This window comes from Bidens hawaiensis, unplaced genomic scaffold, assembly GCF_021521415.1.
Source record: "Bidens hawaiensis isolate Kalapana, Puna unplaced genomic scaffold, B.hawaiensis_p1.1 tig00000780_1, whole genome shotgun sequence".
Taxonomy (NCBI): domain Eukaryota; kingdom Viridiplantae; phylum Streptophyta; class Magnoliopsida; order Asterales; family Asteraceae; genus Bidens; species Bidens hawaiensis.
The window spans coordinates 3,515,001-3,537,087 of record NW_027491045.1 but is presented as its reverse complement, the minus strand read 5'-3'; the positions used below and the strand labels follow the sequence as shown (position 1 = coordinate 3,537,087).

At 35.9% G+C, this 22,087-nt stretch overlaps 1 protein-coding gene and 1 pseudogene across 2 annotated transcripts in view; one reads left to right on the top strand and one right to left on the bottom strand.

Moving 5' to 3' along the window:
- The first annotated feature begins 993 nt into the window (after positions 1–993).
- Positions 994–2,073, top strand: LOC143537000 (mitochondrial import inner membrane translocase subunit TIM23-2-like). The gene has a single exon (XM_077030872.1). It carries the CDS (start codon positions 1,168–1,170, stop codon positions 1,729–1,731), a length of 564 nt encoding a protein of 187 aa, XP_076886987.1. The 5' UTR covers positions 994–1,167; the 3' UTR covers positions 1,732–2,073.
- A 14,686-nt stretch (positions 2,074–16,759) lies between these two features.
- The window catches only part of LOC143538480 (casein kinase 1-like protein 2), a 27,383-nt pseudogene continuing 22,055 nt past the window's right edge, over positions 16,760–22,087 (bottom strand). Inside the window, exons 3-14 of the transcript XR_013136251.1 lie at positions 20,534–20,603; positions 20,089–20,237; positions 19,918–20,013; positions 19,747–19,817; positions 19,234–19,295; positions 19,094–19,157; positions 18,910–18,994; positions 18,687–18,813; positions 18,236–18,318; positions 18,085–18,148; positions 17,187–17,312; positions 16,760–17,099 (exon numbers count right to left, since the gene is read on the bottom strand). The product of XR_013136251.1 is annotated as a casein kinase 1-like protein 2 (transcript). The remainder of the gene's footprint in view (positions 17,100–17,186; positions 17,313–18,084; positions 18,149–18,235; positions 18,319–18,686; positions 18,814–18,909; positions 18,995–19,093; positions 19,158–19,233; positions 19,296–19,746; positions 19,818–19,917; positions 20,014–20,088; positions 20,238–20,533; positions 20,604–22,087) is intronic.

Below are 22,087 nucleotides of genomic sequence, written 5' to 3'. Positions count from 1 at the left end.
CTCAATATCCAAGACCAACAGCGCCCGGATTTTACAAACGTTGCTTGAACCGTAACTAATGTAATCGACACTGACCAAATTCACGTCGACTCACCGTCGGGTTTTACCAACGTCCGGGCACCAACATCCGTGTTTTGCTGCTACTTTTTTTTTTACTTTAAACATGCTAATTTAACAAACTTTTTTAAGTTTAGTTAAAATATCCACCGAATTCGCTTTGATTCTCCATTCTCCGCTACCACCCTCGGATTTTACCGACCGATTTCCTTTCGCAACGCCGCGAGTATTTTACTAGTTAGTAGATGCTCAAAATAAAAAGCAAGGGAAGGGCAAAACTGGAAGTTGAAAGAATATTCTAAAATCTAAAGGCAGCAAGCAATGACCCATTAATAAAAGTGAAAATTCTTAAAATAGCCCATTTATATATATAACGTGGTTACAAATTTGTCCTCAAATTCAAGTTTTCAACTTTGTCCCTCTGGTATCTTGTCGCCGGCGACATGTTAGCGAACACCGACGATATGTTAACATAACATAGGGTTGACAATGCCTTATGTTGCTAACATAGGGTAGCTGCGATGCGTTAATGTTTAAAGCAGGGTTTCCACGATGCGTTAGCTGCTAACACATCGCTGCTACTCTATGTTAGCAACATAAACGTATCTCGTCGCTGACGACATGTTAGCGAACACCGACGATGTGTTAACATAACATAGGGTTGACGATGCGTTTATGTTGCTAACATAGGGTAGCAGCGATGCGTTATCAAGTAACGCATCGCTGCTACCTACGTTTGCAACATAACGTATCGTAACTACCCTACGTTAGCAACATAACGCATCGTCAACACAGATTCCAGCCACGTGTCGTTATCCTATTTGTTTCAGTAACGCATCGTCTGTGTTCGCCATCATGTCGTCGGCGACGAGATACCAAAGAGACAAAGTTGGAAACTTGAATTAGCGGGGATAATCTTGAATTTTCCCTTAATAAAAACCGGTCTACCGCCTAACCAAAAGGCAAACCAGTGAACCTTCTCGCGTGACCCGAAAGCTTCTCTATTCTCTTTCTTCTTCACTTTCACATTCTCCAATCTCAAAACCCTAATTTCAATTCACCACCATCAAACCCTAATAATCACCCAATCAATCAATTAACACCACCACTATGTCTTACCCACCCAGATCTCCAAACACCCAATCCGACGACGACCGCCGCCGTCTATACAACCCATACAAAGACCTCAACATCCCATCACAAACCCTATACAAACTCCCCACCGCACCAGAATACCTCTTCCAAGAAGAATCCATCGCTCAACGCCGCTCATGGGGCGAGAATCTCACCTACTACACCGGCATCGGCTACCTCGGCGGCTCAATCCTCGGCTCAGCTAAAGGCTTACAACAAGGCGTCAAAGCCTTCGAACCGGCCGACTCGGTCAAAATCAAAGTCAACCGGTTATTAAACTCGTCAGGAAAGTTTGGTGGTAAGTACGGTAACCACGCGGGTATAATTGGATTATTATATGCAGGTATGGAGAGCGGAATGGTTGCGGTGAGGGATACGGATGATATTATTAATAGTGTCGTGGCCGGGTTGGGTACGGGCGCGTTGTATAAGGCTGCGGCGGGACCGAGGTCTGCGGCGGTGGCCGGGGCGATTGGTGGGGTTGCGGTGGGAGTTGCGGTTGCGGGGAAGCAGGTTTTGAAGAGGTATGTACCGATTTGAGGTGGAGGAGTGCGAGTGAAATGAAGTTTTGAGTTATTTAAAGATGATAATTGAATTGTTTTGTAGTGGTTAAATTATATTATTATTGAATTTGATGACTTGACATATATTTTGTGGGAAGGCGAAAGTTGCGTAATTTTGGTGATATGAATAAATTCATGTCGTCGTTGATATGAACATTGTATTACGGTTTAACGTTAGCTTGGTCTTTATTTGTTCGTGTTAGTCTTTGCGTTTGATGATTTGACGTATATTTTGTGGTAAGGCGAAAGATGCGTAGTTTTGGTCGTCGTGACGGGTTTGGTGATATGAATAAATTCATGCCGTTGTTTGGCCTAGCTTTTTATTTTTAGTTTTTTTTTACAAAATAAGCTTTATTTGGTGTTTGGTTTCGCTTAAGCTTATCAAGTTATATAAGCTAATTTGAAGAAGCTTGTTTGAAGATGGTTTTTTAGCTTATTTGAAGAAGCTTATTTGTGTAAAGATATAAGCATAAGCCAAAAAATAAAAGCTAGGCCAAACACCCTCTTAATATTAGCTTGTTTGCTTGGTTCTTGTTTATGTATGATCCTCTGCGTAAAAAGTTTGTGTCTTGTACTCTTGTTTAACTCTAGATTGGATCATTTTAGGGTATTGGGTTCGTACTCTAATGACTTGTTAAGGTTTTCTAGATTTACGCTTTTGGCATGGTTTAGGGGTTTGCTGTTTGAAGACTCGTTTATTAATCTGATCTTTTGGTATGTGTTAAGTTATGAGATGCATTCAATACTGAAGTGTGATAACTGTATAGATCACTCTTCAAACCATTGTATCACATAGTGCTTGGTTTTGTAAGATAATACAGGACAAAAGATGAGATTAGTAAACGAGTCTTCAAACCATTGTATTACAGTTTAATATAGCTTTTTTGCTTGATCTTTATTTGTTCATGTTAGTCTGCATAAAAAGTTCGTGTCTTGCGAAGTTCTAGATTGATCTTTTAGGGTGTTGGGTTCGTATGTTATGGCGTATTGCTACGTTATTAGCCTGTTATGGTTGTCTAGATTTACATCTTTGGCATGTTAGCCTGGGGCGTTTTAGTTTAGTGCCAAATCACCAACTTTAGCAGCCGAACACTATGCCGTGCAAAAGAGACGCCACACTGCTTCATTTTTTCCCTTTTTGTGTTCGTGCCCAAAGGGACAACCAATCACATATTTTTTGTTTTTTTTGGTTTTCTTTAATATTGTGTTAAACGTTAACGCGCTTGTTAAAGTATGTGTTAGTTAAGGCTCATTGCTTACGTGAGCGTTGATGCGTTGTAATTCTCTCTAGTTAAACCATAACACACAGTATAGGTGATCAAATCGGGTTGGTCAAAGGAACCGGAACCGGTTCAGAACCGGTTCCATTAGTCAACGTCACTGTTTAAACCGGTTCCATGGTCGAACCGGTTAGGGAACCGAACCGGTTCCCCAACCCTCGGACCCGGAACCGGTGGAACCGGTTCTGACCGGTTCCTAAACCGGTTCTTACACTGTAACCGGTTCCAACCGGTTACAGTGTAAAATATTATTTTTTTTTTCGTTTTTCGTTTCCGCTGCTTGTGTAGGTGATGATTTGTGTTCTTCTGATTTCTGAAGAGGCTCATGCTACTTTTGTTGTTCACCCACAGAGCAATGGTAAACAACATATTGAACTTAATGCTATGAGTGTCAGCGTGTTTGAATTGATTAGTCTGTATCGTGTATCGTGTAATGGTGAACTTAAATCTGTATCGTGTTACATTTGTTGAGTTTGCTATGTATTATAGTCTTTTGGCTTACGCAAGTCAAATGCTGAATTATAATCAAGAGCGGTGTTATACGATTCGTATTTGTATAACATGTTAAATAAAAAAAACAATTAACATAAAATTCATTTTATTTACTTTAAGAAGTTCAAAAAAAAAGGTTACATATTTTAAAATATTCAAAAACAAACTAACAAAACATTAAACTTATAAATATAAAGTTGTGACATATTATTTCTAGAAAAGCCTTCTTGTTCGTCGTAATTATTGAGTGGCGACTTATTCATCAGAATTACTTGTAGAAACGTCTTCTTGTTCGTCGTGCACTCGAACATCAAGTGGTGTTTCGTCTTCCAGAGTGGTTACGTGTTGAACACGATCGATTGAGTCCAAGTGATCCTTCAAGCAAATGCACATCTCCACCGACTCCGAATTCAGTCTTGTTCTTCTCACCGATATTACCCTGCCACTAAGAGAAAAAGCAGATTCCGAAGCTACAGTAGAAGCTTGGGCGGTTAGTAAATCACGGGCCATGGTGGCAAGAATCGGAAACTCGGTTTCCTTTACCTTCCACCAAGCCAAAACATCAAAAGTGCCATATTCCTCTTCGGATAAACCGGTAGAGAAATCATATGCACTATACCTTCCTAGTTCGCTTGAAGGGGTGTTACCCCTTTGTTTTTTAGCCGTTACGTTGCGAACGGTGTTCATAAGGCTAATCATGGGGTCTCGTACTCTAGGAGCACTTGAACTTGATGAAGACCCCCCCGGCGTAGGCATGTGTATGTTTGACCCATATTTATTTATATAAAAGTCATACATAAATTTAAAATTCAAGTTAAAATCATTTTGTGCATCTGTTGAAAAGTTTGGGTCAACTTCATGCATATCTAAGGCTGAAAAAATTTCGTCTATCACACATTCAACCCCCGTAACATTTAACATTGGGTTTAAAGCGGCGGCGCAAGTAAAAATCGGTGGCAATTCAAGAAAGTATTTTTTTAATTTAAACTTCATTGGTAATATGATGTTTGAAAACATTGGACTTTTATTTTCAAATTCTTTAAGATTGTTAACGATTAAAAATAACTCCGAAAGAACCAAGGGACTTGTCGGATAATACGTTCCCGATAGTTTCGTAGTTGATGTTTTAAAAACTTCAAGAAAAGTCGATAAGTCATTGATAATTTCCCATTTCTCATTTGAAAAGGGGATTGCCAAATCATTCTCGGCAAGACTAGAATGAAACATTTGTAAAGTGTCTCTTTGTTTCAAAGCACTTTGAAACATTATGCAAGTGGAATTCCATCGATGAGGTACATCCCAATTAGCTCCCAAAGCTTTTCTTCCCGTATCTTTACAAAATTTTCTATAATCCATTTGTCTTTTTTTACTTTTCTTAAAAACTTCATGTAGCATTACTCTAAAATCGTTTATAACCGATGTAACCTCATCCGAAGCAAGTCCGTCTTGCACGATTAAATTAATGATATGTGCAACACACATTGAGTGAAAAAATACACCATTAGTCCTAGCTTTTAAATAAAAAATGAATCCTTTAGAGCTCGGATTTCTAGCTAATTTGATTTTGGTAGTTCGATCGTGGAATTTCTTTGTTTCTGTATTTCTGGAATATGAGTGTGTGACTTGTTATAATTGATCCTATTGATAGTACAGAGAATGGGTCTGTCATCTTGATAGAGATGGTTCTCCTTCGTCGGATATTTATTCTAGTATCTGGAACACGGAATATATGAAATAGATTAAGAAATATTTAAACTATGATTCATACTTAATATTCAAATTGCAAATCGGCGTATATTTTAATTTTAATTTATCAACCGCCGATGTATTATTCGACGCGTTATCAAATGCAATTGAAAATATTTTATTTTCTAGTTTATAAGTTTTTATAACATAATCTAAAATTTCAAACAAATTATCTCCCGTATGTGGATACTCAAAGAGTTCGAAAGCAATGGTGCGTTTCATCATTTCCCACGATGACGGGTCTACCCAATGAGCGGTGACACAAAGATAAGATTCGGGTAGACCATGTGGAGCCGACCAAACATCAGTAGTTAAGTTTATTCCCGTATTTATATTTTCAAAATATGCAATTAGTACCTCTTTGGCCTTCTTCCACAATTTTAAACAATAACGTTTAAGAGTATGACGACTTACGTGAGTGTATTGTGGTTGAAGCGTATCTCGAATCATGGCGGTTAAGCGAGGGTTGTCGAAGTGGCTAAACGGCAAAGCTTCTTGAATCACAAACTTCGCCATACGATCTTGAACTCGATCAATTTGGTATGTAAATATTCCGCCTTCACTATCCATTTGCGTTTGTTGCGACTCGACGTTCTGTTTCAACGCCCTGCAATACGGTCTTTCGATGTGTTTCTTCAAATTTGAATTCGAAAGTGGGTTTAAATAAATCCCACAAAACTTGCACCGAGCCTTCAATGAATGGTCACTCAATTCAACCAAATCCCAATTGCACCAAATCTCTTGATTACGATTATGAGGTACAATACGAACGAAACTTGGTCCGGCGGTGGAACCTTGACCAACCGATGATTGTGAGGCAGCCATAACAACAAATATGAATATAGAAGAAGAGAAAACAAGAGATTAGAGAACTCAGAACGTTGTAATAGCGTTTTTTTGTATTTTTTTGCGTTCGGGTTTGCGTTTTGAGTGTTGTGATGAACCCATTACACCAAATACCTATTTATACTAGTAGTGGGGTGTTTGGGGAGCCAAAAAACGGCCATTTTTGACCCCAACGGTCAAAAAACGGCCATAAAACCGTTTCCCAACGGCTAGAACCACTCCAACGGCTATAACCGGTTCCGGTCGAACCGGTTCCAGAACCGGTTCCGGTTCGATTCCGGTTCCTACCCGGTCCACCTCCAAACATGTCAAACCGGTCCCGGATCGTCGGGTTGAAACGGAACCGAACCGGTTCCTACGAAAAACGGGTAGGAACCGGTTCGGTTCCGGTTCGGTTCCACCGAACCGGTTCCAGGAACCGGTTTTGTTGTCCACCTCTACACAGCCGTACACCTTCATAGTGCTTAGTAGAAATAGAGATAGTTAGAAACAGAGTGGGTTATATGTAGAAATGAAGATCATTAGGAACAGAGTCGGGTAGATAACAACCACCTTATGTAGTATAAAGGTTACTAGTGTTTATATGGTTACTGCAGTTCTCTGCTAACATTTGGTTATGTATATTGTATTCAATGTTTCTGTATATCTTATACTGAACATTGAAGATTCAGTATCTGATCCACAGTTTTTTTTTGTTGGTATAAAGAACTTGTATGCCTGAAGTTGATCTATATTTAACTAAAGACATGACCAAGTTTAAAGTGAGAACCATGTTATATATATTTTTGTCTCTTGTTTCAACTTCTTTGTGTCAAACACTATGCAGTATTATGCGGTTTTCATGTTTTTCGATTTAAGTCGTGTTTTTGAGTACAAGGCTAAGATTCAGTTGGTAATTGTGAGGTTGATTAGCCTGTTTACAACTTTACAAGTGCTAGTTGGTCATCCAGGTCACCTGAAAATTCTTCAATTTTTGTAGACATTTCACTTGCCATGTAAGCGTCCATGTCGTCAGTGTTTTTCTGCGTTGAAAAAATGAAAACCACTGTGACATGACTAACACACCCCAGACAAGCAAAAAGCAAGAGCCCATAGCCGGGCCACTTGCTAGCGGGGCTTTAACAAACCTGTTTTTTAACAAGCTCGTGGTTTAACTAAAGGAATTAATAATAAAAAAAGCGTCACTTGTTAGTTAGGGGGCTTTAACGAACCCATTCTTTAGGTTCTTTAACAAGCTCGTGGTTTAACTAAAATAATAAAAAAAAGTGTGGTTGGTTGGTTTGGGTCAACCACATCTCTTCGGTATTCAGCACTTATGAGGTGGCGGTCACCACTTTGGCGCCCATTTTTTAACAAGCACGTTGTGTGTTGGCGTTGGTGTTTTTTAATAACAACCTGCTGAGGTGGAGTGGGCGCTAGCCCACAACACCCGCTCTAATACGGTATTGATATAAGCTGTCATTAGAATATCACATCATGTTATGCTTATATTAGAAACTTAAAGACCATGCATACAATAACACACACAAAAGAAAAATTAGTTAGATCTAATCATGAAGACTATTCAATCTATGAATCTAAATTTAGTTTTAGAACTTAAGATGGAATGAGTAGAAATAGAAATTGATACAATGACCATCTCTAAATTACACATCAACTTCATGTCATCCCAAAATCAGAACTGTTTTCCTTAGAACTTTTGAAGAATGATTGATTCATAGCATCATCCTTAAAATATCTAAAATGACTTTTCAACTTTATATGCCTTAATCAACCAGCACACCATGTTTATTAGTTTAAGAACCAGCAGAGCGTGTCAGTTTGGTAGACATGACATTGATAGATTTAACATGTCATGTTTCCATAAACAATGATTAGGATGTGATTTAGTACCTTTATTACTTAGCCGGGTGATGCTATACCCGAATATACATTATAAGAGTTGTATAAGATTTATATAACTTTTGCAATCCATGGACTTGTCATATAATGCTTGACAATACACCAATGTCACATATAAGAACTTGTAATGGCTCCTAGATGAGACTGTATGATCGATATACTTTATATGAACCTGTCACATCATACGTGTTGTGTAACTTCTAACACGATACACTAAGGTCACATAAGCCAATTGTTAGTTAGGTTATATGGGATTGTAAAAGATGATAAGATTATACATGCCTATAGTTATATAACTTGTCACATCATACGTTTAACTTCCAGCGCAATACATTGCTATCACATTAATCAAATTTCAGTAAAGTTATACAAACAGGCTAAGATCAGCTTAGTTAGTTTACAAGTAACGTGCATGATCAACTTGCATCATCCCCCGCGCATTAGAGATTGGATCATATATGTTAACTCATGACCAAAACCGAGCTCATGTTTTCTTGCCTAAAAAACTAGACATCCTCCCTTTTTACTTATTTTGTAACAAATATTTCTTGCTTTGTGATCAATCATAAACCAGGGCAGTCTGTCTCTGGATAACTGGATTCTCTATGTAGCCTTTGAATGCTTTTAGCCATTCTGCACCAGTAGCACCTAATGACACAAAACACGCATGCAGTAAGCTCGTTAACATCTTATCTAATTATTCTTGAGACAAACTATTAAATGTGCTTTCTTTTATACTCGATTGATTCGTACTATGTTAATCTAAAAAAGTTATACAAACTGTGCTTTGTTCAAAATTATCTTTAACTAGAAACAGATCAAACGGGTCTAAAGTCATACAAACTGTGTTTTGTTCAAAATTAGATTACTACTAAGCATCATACTAAAATTTCCCATTTTCCGCTTACCTAACTCGACCGTTTAGCCCCATAAACACATACTATCAATAACACGGTGATCACAACTCAATGTGACATGCATGTATGATGCAAACTTGAATTCTCCATCTCCTGAACCCGGAATAACCCTTCTCTCAGATGCATGGTTTATTTTATTAAAAAGCATTGTCAGTATCACAACCGTATTATCTACTCACCAGAACCAACTGCTAGAATACCAGCCTGGGGTGGATTTATGATGACACAAAATTCTTATGCATAATTCGTATTCTAAAGAATCAGGATCATTGAATGTTACAAATTTACAATGATGTTTTGTGGATGCTTCAAAAACTACCATGAAATTCTCTACTAAGCACTGCAAGTCCATTTTGAACCCACTTAGTAGGAAGCACACACGCATCCGACTCATCAGTTATTCGATGTATTATGTCGCATTGTCACCTACAAGGATTTTATTAAATTATAACTTAAATCACTACAGGCATTTTAACTAGGGGCGTGAATTTATGACACGAGCCAACTTACAATTAAAACTTAAAAATTCAAATCGAGCTCAAATAACAATATATTACTCCCTCCGTCCCATTATAAGTGTCCGTCCCATTATAAGTGTCCACGTTTCCTTTTTTATTTGTCCCATTACAAGTGTCCACTTTCAAAATTTATTATCCAATTTCTAAGTTTACCCTTAACACACACAACTAATATTAATAAACAATATTGATAGACCCACTTTTCAAGGGTATTATTGTCATTTGGTAAGAAAAAAAGTAATCATTCAATCATCTTAAACTTTGTATTTTTCAAACATGGACACTTATAATGTGACGGAGAGAGTTATTGGAAATCTTGTATTAATAATAAGCATAGAATCCAAAAATAAGAAAATAAATAATCAAGAAACGGTGAACCAGGCTTGTGTTTGACACAATTCCCTTAAACAGATTCACGGCCTGTTCCCATGATACTCTGGTTCGAAGCAGAAGCGCAGTACTGCCGGACTTGATCACTTGCCCGAAACGAAAACCGTAACAACGTTGTTGTAGAAAAAGGAAGAAGAAGAAGTGTGTATGTTGATGTATTTTCAATGTAGTCAAAATGATGCACTCATCATGGTTTTATAACCAAGGAATCATAACCATCATCAATTTCCAATTGATGACAATTAAAGAATAATAATATTCAAATAATGGCCATTAAACATAATCAATTCTAATTGATGACCATTAAAGAATAATAATATTCAAATAAATAATGGTCATTAGTGCATAATTGAAAACCAAAAATAATAATCATTATCATAATGATTATTAATTATCTTGACAAGGCCAACATATTTTGAATTTCAAAACCGAATTCCAAAATTGTCTCACGCGGGCTCGGGTTTTAATTGAGACTTCATTCACACACTTTAAAAAACTTCCAACAATCCCCCACATGAATGGAGGTCGAAACAACATTATTTTGATTAGATTTCAGCAGTTGAATCTTGCATACAATAGGTAGGTGTTATCCTTTGAACCTTTGCTTATAAAGCATACTTAGCCCACTGGCTCTGAGTAGACGGTGATGTCTTTGAACTCGTCTGCCGTTTGTGTAGACGACAATATACTTCACACAAGACTCTCCCTGACAAAGTCAAGTCCTCATAGTTATGTTCGTTATGGTCATGAACATGCGCCTGGTTCTGCAAGAGCTATTAAGTATTGTGCCCAACAGCACCCTTCGAAGCGACTCCACTTCTCTCTCACATAGGTGATTCACCATGTATGACTACCTTGGTCGAATCATTAAAAGCCATATGCTTAGCCTCACACTTGTCACTTTTAGGAATGGACTAGGAAGGTTACCTTGCCACGTGGTAAACTACCTCTTAAAATTGTAGGGTTATCCCCCCTCCCCCCAGTGACAGCACTAATTCATACAAGTAGGTTTTCCTATTGAACTCAACTCTTGGGATCTCTAGTCTGTTGAGTTAGGTTTCCTTCGCATGAACTTTAATTTTTCGAGGGCTTCAGTCCCATTCCCATGGACGACTTCTGAACTAACTCTCTACTTAGGCCTTTTGTTAGCGGATCCGCAATATTATCCTTTGACTTCACGTAGTCAACAGTGATAATTCCAGTAGATATTAGTTGTCGTATCGTATTATGTCTACATCTAATATGTCTATTCTTACCATTATACATTGTGCTATGAGCTCTGCCAATTGCCGATTGGCTATCACAATGTATACAGATGGCCGATGCCGGCTTAGGCCATCTTGGTATATCCTCAACAAATTGACGTAACCATTCTGCCTCTTCGCCCGCTTTATCTAGGGCGATGAATTCTGATTCCATCGTGGATCTAGCTATAACCGTTTGTTTAGACGATTTCCACGATATAGCAGCACCTCCAAGTGTGAATACATACCCACTTGTTGCTCTGGAATCATTCGTGTCAGATATCCAATTTGCATCACAATGTCCTTCGACAACTGCAGGATATCTGTTATAATGTAACCCGTATTCTCTAGTGTATCTTAGGTACCGAAGCAACCGAATCACACATTTCCAATGACTTGAACTTGGGTTGCTTGTGTATCTACTTAGCTTGCTCACAACATATGCTAAGTCGGGTCTAGTGCAACTCATAAGATACATCAAACTGCCAATAATTCTTGAGTATTCCAACTGGTTAACGGGTTCACCTCTATTCTTAGCTAGATGTTGACTCGTGTCAATGGAAGTTCTAGCTACATTAGAGTCATTCGCTTTAAACTTATCAAGAATTTTGCTCCCGTAATGGGATTGACTTAAACTAGTCCATTTTGGGTTCGTGTGATTTTAACTCCCAAAATCACATCCGCAAAACCCATGTCCTTCATGTCAAATCTTGATTTTAACATGTTCTTAATGGACGTTATGATTTTCTCATCACTTCCAGCAATGAGCATATCATCTACGTATAGACACAAAATGACATATCCATCGGATGTGTCCTTCACGTATACACATTTGTCACATTAATTGATTTTGAACCCAGCATCAAGCATGACATGATCAAACTTTTGGTGCCATTGTTTAGGAGCTTGTTTCAATCCATACAAGTTCACACACTTTCTTTTCTTGACCAACGGCTATGAAACCTTCGGGTTGTTCCATGCAAATCTCTTCCTCTAGATTTCCATTCAAGAAAGCCGTTTTTACATCCATTTGGTGAACTTCCAAGTTTCTAATGGCGACAATGGCAGGCACCAACCTTATAGATGTTATTCGCGTAACCGGCGAATATGTATCAAAGTAATCTAAACCTTCTCGTTGTTTATATCCTTTGATCACCAACCTTGCCTTATACTTATCGATGGTGCCATCAGGTTTCATCTTCTTCTTGAAGATCCATCGATATCCTAGTGGTTTACACCCTTGAGGAATATCCACTAGTTCCCAAGTATGATTTTGTAAGATAGAATCTATCTCACATTTGATGGCCTCCCTCCACTGAGGTCCTTCAGCGGAATTCACCGCTTGTTGATACGTTTGAGGTTCCTCTTCTACCATGTAGGTAAGGAAATCAGGGCCGAAGGATTTTTCAGTCATTTGCCGTTTACTTTTTCTAATTTCAACCTCCTCTGTCTCAGATTGTTCCCGAGGTTCATCTCCAGTACTCTCGTTTTGAATACTTTCCTCAACCGGTCTAGAATAGCTCGGTTTTCCTTTATCCAAACATGGGAACTTATATTCAAACCATGATGCATCCTTTGCTTCTATTATGGTGCCATTGTATATTCCGGGATTCTTGGAATCATGCACAAGAAATTGATATGCACCACCGGGAAGGGTATATCCTATAAACACACAATCCACGGTTTTGGGTCATATTAGTAGGCGTTTTGGTGGAGTCACCACTACCTTGGCTAGGCACCCCCACATTCGCAAGTATTTATATGGTGGTTTAATTCTCATCCATAACTCATATGGAGTTAGATCTTTCTTCTTATTCGGTATCATGTTTAAAACATAATTAGCCGATAAGATTGCTTCCCCCCCACATGTCCGGGCTTACCCCAGAACTTATCATCATGGCATTCATCATTTCTTTCAAGGTTCGGTTCTTACGTTCCGCTATGCCATTTGATTGAGGGGAGTAAGGAGGCGTGACTTCATGTATGATTCCTTCTTTTTCACACAAGTTAATATAAGGTGAAACATATTCACCTCCTTGGTCACTCCTTACTCTTTTGATTTTTCGATTTAGTTGATTCTCAACTTCGGCTTTAAATAAGATAAACTTATCAATAGCCTCGTCCTTACTCTTAAGTAAGTAAACATAACAATACCTTGTACTGTCATCAATGAACGTGATGAAGTACTTGTTCCAACCACGAGTATGAATTGCTTTTAGATTACACACATCGGTGTGAATCATCTCGAGGGGTTCGGCGAATCTTCAATGATGAATATCCAAGGATTTAATATCTCATTACCATATATTAATTTATATGTTACAATTCACACTTAGTGAATTTCCAAGGAGTTAATACGTCATTAACATATATTAATTCATATGTTACAATGCACACTTAGTGAATTTCCAAGGAGTTAATACGTCATTAACATATATTAATTCATATGTTACAATCCACACTTAGTGAATTTTCAAGGAGTTAATACGTCATTAACATATATTAATTCATAAGTTACAATTCACACTTAGTGAATTTCCAAAGAGTTAATACGTCATATATGTTACAATTCACACTTAGTGAATTTGTCATTAACATATATTAAATCATATGTTACAATTCACACTCAATGAGTTTCCAAGGAATTACACATCACTTTTTTTTTTAATTTCATCTTAGTATATTCACCTCGTTATTCTATTACCATCTCATGATGTGATTATATATTTGATGTGTCGTCTTAGACTTTAATCTTCGCAACAACTCACAAGTTGTTTATTATACGAAATTATTTTGACGACATTTACACATTAAATCTCCAAGTGTAATTATCTTCAACACTTTCGTCATCCGACATGACTCATCTCAGTGATATCGTTTTATATTATGTATACAAGTATTCCCTCAAATAGAAATCCATGCACACCTCATATCCTCGTTTCACTTTTGAAACCATACTCTGGAACAAATATGTTCAAATAACATCAACTTGTTACAATTACTACACTTAAATAGCAAAGCTTGAATTTTTCTAACACATCCATTAGAAAATTAACGTTTACACAAAACGTTATAAATAAATCGTATCTTACACGCATGTTAGATATTTAACGTTTACAAGAAACGAATGGTTTACTCAAAACCATTTCTAACACAATGGTTAGACACAAACGATTGCAAAAATCGTCAAACAAAACTAATAAAATCCCAACGGTTTTACAAGATCAGTTCTAACACTATCGTTAGAACACAAACGATTACACAAAACGTTTTCTAAAACCAAACGGTTGATCAAATATTACATTTTGTAACATTGTATAGGATTTAAGATTGCATCATGATCTCTAAAATCCAAACACACCAAGTTGTACTACGCACATAATTTCCCAAAAGAAAATATTTATAAGATTATAATACCTAAATATTTTTATTTCAAACCATTTCGTGAACCCAAAATCCTTATAAATAAGGTTTTAAGATTGTAGCAACAATTTCACGAACTCTGTTTAAGTTTATTGGAAATCTTGTATTAATAATAAGCATAGAATCCAAAAATAAGAAAATAAATAATCAAGAAACGGTGAACCGGGCTTGTGTTTGACACAATTCCCTTAAACAGATTTGCGGTCTGTTCCCAGGATACTCCGGTTCGAAGCAGAAGCGTAGTACTGCCGGACTTGATCACTTGCCCGAAACGAAAACCGTAACAATGTTGTTGTAGAAAAAGGAAGAAGAAGAAGTATGTATGTTGGTGTATTTTCGGTGTAGTCAAAATGATGCACTCATCATGGTTTTATAACCAAGGAATCATAACCATCATCAATTTCCAATTGATGACAATTAAAGAATAATAATATTCAAATAATTGTCATTAAACATAATCAATTCTAATTGATGACCATTAAAGAATAATAATATTCAAATAAATAATGGTCATTAATGCATAATTGAAAACCAAAAACAGTAATCATTATCATAATGATTATTAATTATCTTGACAAGGCCAACATATTTTGAATTTCAAAACCGAATTTCAAAATTGTCTCACGCGGGCTCGGGTTTTAGTTGAGACTTCATTCACACACTTTAAAAAACTTCCAACAAGAGTAACATTCATTTTTAAAACCAGGATCTTCAAATCTTCAATTACTTCAAAACTTTAAGACTCAACTAACCCGATTATTAATGTTAATTTTATGATATTAAGAATAAAATGTAGTACTATTTCTATCAATACTTTCAAGCTGGATTCGTCTTTATATAAATATACATACAGAAAGGCATGGAATATAAAACAACACAACCTAATTAAGTTTTACATGAGGAGTATTTTAATCAAACTTTTTTTATTAGTAATATTTTAATGGTTCAATTCATATAATATAGTAATATTAAAATGAAACGGGCCAATTTAAAGGATTTGATTCATATATGATAGTAACATCTAAATGAAATAAGCCAAAATAGAGGTTCAGAAACTTTGGCATTTACCAATTAAGTGATTAACACTACCAAGTTGTCATGCAACTTTTGAATTTAAAATACAACTACCACCTCATTATAATCCACCCAATTTGACTTTAAAACTTTAGTTTATAGTTTATGAACCATTATATATCTTTAAACTTTCCATTGTCACAATATAACACATCTTTGAAGTGATTGCTTTCTTATACAAGCAACTATGGAGAAATACAGGTCTCAATCGTGTCGGGTTGATGGATTGACAGATAGCGATGAAGTGTTTCCTAGCAACATGAAGAACTTGAGGAGTTACACAACATGGGGCCGTGACTTAGAGAAACCGAGCTCAAAATATAGGGAGTCGCAAAGGAAGAAGAGGGTTGCGGGCTATAAAGTTTACTCGGTGGAGAGTAAAATGAAGGGGTCTTTCAAGAAGAGTTTCGGGTGGGTCAAACAACTTCTATATGGCTATAGGTGAATTCGTCGATTTCGATGGTTGTTTCGCTCTTGTATGGTTCGAAAGAAAGACTTGTATGATAATTGCATAGTTTCTTTTTCTTGTTTTTTTGCAATGATTTGTGATGTTTTATGATGAAAAGGCGCGTTATCATGATATTTGAAACCCGAAATATGATTTCATAGCAACATATGCCATGATGAGTTTAGTTAACTTCATGAGAAGGCGTTTATCGGATATAGCTTTTCTTTAAACATACGGGTTTGGTGACCTATAAGGGGTGTCGGTTCCTAAACAAAAAGAAACACGATATACTTCGACACGAAATTGAGTAAGGGTCGACAATTCAACATGTCTAACTTGTTCAATAAACATGTACGTGTTTAGGTTGGACTATGTCGGACGGGTCAATACAAAACAAATTTCAAGTATAAAATCGCAAAAACTGCATGACATGATAAAATAGAAGAGTCATTGCCCAACCCACTACCACTACCACTACGGGTCAACCGTCCCCTGTGAAATAAATAGTACTATATACTTGTTAAAATCCGGACCGGCCTATGAAAATTTAACACCGGCTTCTAGAATAATTTTCTGGTCCCACCACATTATTTAGAGTTATTCTTATTTCTAAACCTAGGCTTTTATAATCAATCCACAAAATAAAATAAAATAAAATTAAATATGAAGGAAAAAAAAAGATAAGTACAACAAAAATCATACAAAATTACGAAGTTAATATCCACAGCAGATCATATAATCTCAACATTCATGATTGTAATTGCATCAACTGAGACCTTCACTTTTAAAAAAAAAACAAATTTACATCCAAACCCTTTTCCATTATGATTCAAACCGCAGACCCTCGATACCCTTGAGAGTTGACTCAAAGATCTTACTGTTACTTGACTGCTTCTGGTCTGACGATACAACTGGTGAGCTCCTTCGACCAGTGCTTCCGGCCCTGCGAAGGGCACCAGCGCTTGCATCTGTGGCCCGCCCGAATGATGGCTCGGGTTCACGGCTGCTAGACACACCGAGCCGCCTTGAAGATCCACTTGATTGCAGGATATTATTATTCGATAACTGCATAGCGTTTGTATGTATTTGTTTGATAATGGTGTTAAATAGATGAAATGTTTATTAAAATATTGTTACTTGATAACTGCATACCTCTCGACTCAACGATGGATCAGTGCCAGCTGGATTTTTCTGTTTGGATAAATTCCCGGAATTAACAGGCATCCCGAGAGAGGGGATTTGTAGGGGACCAACCGAGGGGCCTACCTTCTTCAGCACCTGCAGGATACCAACAATCTTTAGGGTTTCATTTCAACATATAATCATGGTAAGGGTATTTTTGTCATTTTACTGACCATGGGACGACTAGTGTAACTAACAAAGCAAAGCCGTAGCTTTTGGTATACTATGAGGGCAAAATTGTAATTAACTTGAGACTTGAAATAAAGATTTAGCTTATTATAATAACGCATTTTAAGAGGCAGTAAACGCTCGACCGTTTGACCACAATTGACCCGATCAGAAGCTTTGGAAACAATTATTCAAGGGTCAGGCTAAACGTATCCCCCCCCTTTTGAAAAACCAACTTTCATATTTTACTTCTTGAAATCATATAATTAACAAATTAGCACAAAATTAAGGATTTCGGATTATTTTTTTTTACACATTGCGTTTTCTTTTTATGATTTCTTAGGGTTCGGGTTTAGGTTTTATTTTGTAAAAGATAAAGAGGTAAAATAAGGAATTAAGGATATTATAAATATATATACTATTAAAATTCAAATTAAGATATTATTAATATTTACAATATTAATACGGAAAAAATAAATTTATGGTAATACTTGATGGTTTTTAATTTGATATATGTAGTGGAGACTATTGGGTGAAGAAAATGTTGTAGGGACTAATATGTATATAAATAATGTCAAGAGGTAATAGTAAATTAGTAATTGATCTAATAAGTTCAGGGGGTGTATATTTAGTAAAAATGGTGTAGGGTACGTTTAGCAGCACCCTTATTTAAACTATACTTAGGACCATTACAGCTCACCTGATGGCCTATTCAGTTTGGCAGCAACAGGTGGCATACCAGAACTAGTTCCAGCACCAGTAGCCTGACAAGAATACAGTTAATGGCTATTCAAGAAAAAAAAAAATAATAATAATAACGGGCCTCCTCAACACATGAGCAACAAACTTACAAGAGCATGGGGCGGAGGATTTGCAAGTTGTGATTGCTGATACTTCAAAATAGTCCAATCAAAGACATAATCAAACTGAAAACCTGTAGAAATAATTATATAAATCGAATCATCGGAAACAAATCAGATGTTGAATAATTTTGATAATTGAAGGATTTAATGAATAAAATGACCAAAAATAACATCTTATATAAAAAATGAAAAATAAGAGTGGAAACTTCTATATTTATATTAAAATGATAAGGTAGGTAAAATTTATGTTATCACTAGCAAAACAGTTTTGTTGCAGCTGGTATAAAACTACTGATTATCCAAAAATGGTTATATAATCCCAAAATAAAAAGATAAATCAGAAGCAGAATCTGTTTATCCCAGTATCAAGAGTAATTCAGATATTTTAACTACGAAACACAAAGTAAAACAAAATAGTAAGTAAAGTGGAGCAACTAACCATCACGGATGAAAAGATCACGAAAGATCCTCTTCAAATAAGCATAATCCGGTTTATCTTCAAACCTTAACGAACGACAATAATGGAAATAGGATGCAAATTCTGTAGGGTAGCCCCAGCACAAAGACTGCAAAAAAAAAAGAAACAAAGTTAGTAAAGTTCATGTGACAAAAAGCAATTGGCAGCGGAAAACATTATGAAACAAAATAATATAATTATTTACCTCAATAGAGGTGGAAACCTTCTTTTCACTGATTCTTTCATATATATGTTTCTTGTTTCCCGCTTTTAGTCCTTGCCATGGAAGACTAAAAAGTACAAAATATGTAGTCACGGTCAATAATATTATGATTATGCATCCATAACTATATACAAAAAAGTAACAAATTGGGGTTAAATATGTTTACCTTCCTCTTAAGAAGTACATGAGAACGTAACCAAGTGATTCCAAATCATCTCTTCTGCTTTGTTCTAAGTAATAGAGAGATTAAAAATGTTAGAATGATATAATGTTGTTTAATATGTTGTGAATAATTTTGATGCTTACCGATTCCAAGGTGAGTATTCATGCTAGCATACCTTGCTGTCCCTGTCAAATTCTAGTTCTCTCTGTATATTTTACATAAAAAAAAGCGCATGATATCTTATGCTTGGAATAATAAAGGCAATGACATAATGACTCCATTGGTGGCAAAATGGTAAATAATCGTAAATTTTAACTACGTGTAGAAACGGATTAACCCGCAAACACTTTTTGTCTTGTAAATAATTAATGTAGTAGGTAACCATATATGATTACAAGGTCAATAAATATATTTATACAGTAATAATCTAGTTTTTTAAATAAAGCAATCTAATAAATTTTGTATTTCAAAAAAATATATCTCGTCTCTACATATATCAAAAGGGGTAGGTTGAGTACCATGTAATAAGGGCCAGGTTGGGTTGGCCAGTCAAAACCTTTTTATAAACTTTCTTATAAACAATTTTTGTATTATATAAGATAACATAAAAACTATACCATTAAATCAAAATCTAATTTTTTAAACAACGGAGTTACCTATAAGAAATGTGCTGATGAGTAGTAGAGTCCCTATATTTCTTGGCTAGCCCAAAATCAATAGCATACACCTGTAATGTGTAGGTATATATAAAAAAAGCAATAGATATTAGAGCGAAATATGCAACATATATAATGCAATAGATTAATTAATAAATTATAGAGCATAACCTGATTAGCACGCCTGCCTAAACCCATAAGGAAGTTATCCGGTTTAATATCCCGGTGCAGAAATGATTTAATGTGAATAAACTAAACACGATTTATCTGCAGCAATTATGATCAAGTTAATAAAAAAGTAAATATGAAATAGTAAAATAATCAATATATTACAAGGTGTACCATTTGATCAGCAAGCATAAGAACGGTTTTCAAAGACAGCTTCCTACTACAGAAATTAAACAAATCCTCGAGACTCGGGCCCAATAAATCCATCACCAGAACATTGTAATCTCCTTCGACTCCGTACCATCTCACATTCGGGATTCCAGCTGGCAAATTGGCAACACAAATAGCAGTAAGTAACTAAGTATAACCGAAACATTATCAAGATGGTGGTAAAATGGGTGGTAGAGCAGGCTCAGTAACGGTTAAAATTTGACTCATTTTACAGTAACGGTAAGAGATTTAAGCATTATTATACATGCTGGGTGACTTTAACCGATTTGACTCGTTCTCTTTTTGCTAAATTTTTTTATTTGAGCCGTTAGAAATAAACCACAACCCAAATTGGCCCATTTATAAGTAAATGAGGCAAAGTTAAAACATATATAATATCATAACATACTTCCTCCTTGTAGTATCTTGTACAATCTTGATTCATATTGCAATTCTGGATGCTTTGTTTTAGCACTTTCCTGAAAAAAAAACAGAAAAACTTGAGATAATGGGTGTAAACGGAAAAAAACTTTATAAGTATCTGTTAATGGAGTTGAATTTACCAAGTTCTGAGGAGTTGGTGTCCAGTTATGCTTAAGTGCTGCATATATGTTTCCTCGAGCCATATTTTCTAAACGAACTAAGGCCAACCCAAATTGCTCTTGTAAAAGATCCGCTACAGAACGAATACGTTTATTTTGCAAATGATTCATATCGTCAAGTGTACCCATTCCAAATTTGATTCGAATCAAACGATCCGCGGCTGCCAATATATCTCTCGGTAACAAAAATGTATTGTTCTGGGGTATATCAAGGTTTAGTCTCCGATTCATATTTCGTCGACCAATCCCTCCCAATTCACATCTTTGTTGAAAGAATTTTTTTTGTAAATCCTTAGATAAGGATTCAGAAAATACCGGATCTCCCTCTACACAAGCAAATTGTTGATAAAATTCCAAAATAGCATTTTCTTTTGACCCTATTTTTTTTTATCATTCAGAAAAGACAAAAATAGTTCAGGATAGCAAACATTCTCTAGAATTTCTCTTATATTCAACCCCATTGCTGATAATAGAACTAGAATAGATAGTTTTTGTTGCCTACTCACGCGAACCCATATCCTTGCTTTTCTATCAATTTCTAATTCTAATCTTCCTCCCCAATCTGATATTATGGTGCCAGTATAGACCGAAATTCCGTTATCGTTTAATTATGACTGGTAATAAATACCGGGACTTTGCAATATTTGATTGATCACAATTCTATAGATTCCATTTACTATAAAAGCTCCCAGAGAAGTCATTAGAGGGATCTTTCCTATCAAAATTGTTTGTTCTTGGATATACTTACGCCTGTCGTTTTTCCAAATGAGTCTCGCCGATACATATAATTCAGAAGAATATGTGAGTGATTCATACACAGCATCTCTTTCCTTTATCAGGGGTTCTACCAATTGATATCTTTCCAAAAATAATTCAAAGTCAATTTCTTGATTTGTATCTTCAATTTTTGGAAACTTAGAAAGCTCCTCTGCCAAACCCTGATCAATGAACCCACAAAATCCTTCAAATTGTATCTGATTAAATCCAGGTATTGTGGACATTGCGTCTATCCCGGATTATTTTGAAATTGTAAGTTATTTATATTCATCCATATCGAATTCTAAAAAAAAAAAAAAATACCATTTAGGCTGGCTCATTATCCATCAAATATCAAATAAAATCCTATAGATCTAGCAATGATGGAATTTCGATTCTATGAATCTTTGACTGGAATCTATGAGATAGGTGAAATAAAAATTGATACTGAACTTATTTTAAGAGATGCAACTGGAACGGAATTTATAAAACAGTCATAGAAAAAGAATTCTACCATTTAGGCTTACTCTGCTTTGGGATTTTTTTAGAATATCAAATATCAAAACTGATTCAGTTTCTTATATTATAATGTATAATATAATGTA

What these genes read in the sequence shown, in the direction of transcription:
- LOC143537000 (XM_077030872.1), top strand. Translation starts at nt 1,168, where the DNA reads ATGTCTTACCCACCCAGATCTCCAAACACCCAATCCGACGACGACCGC.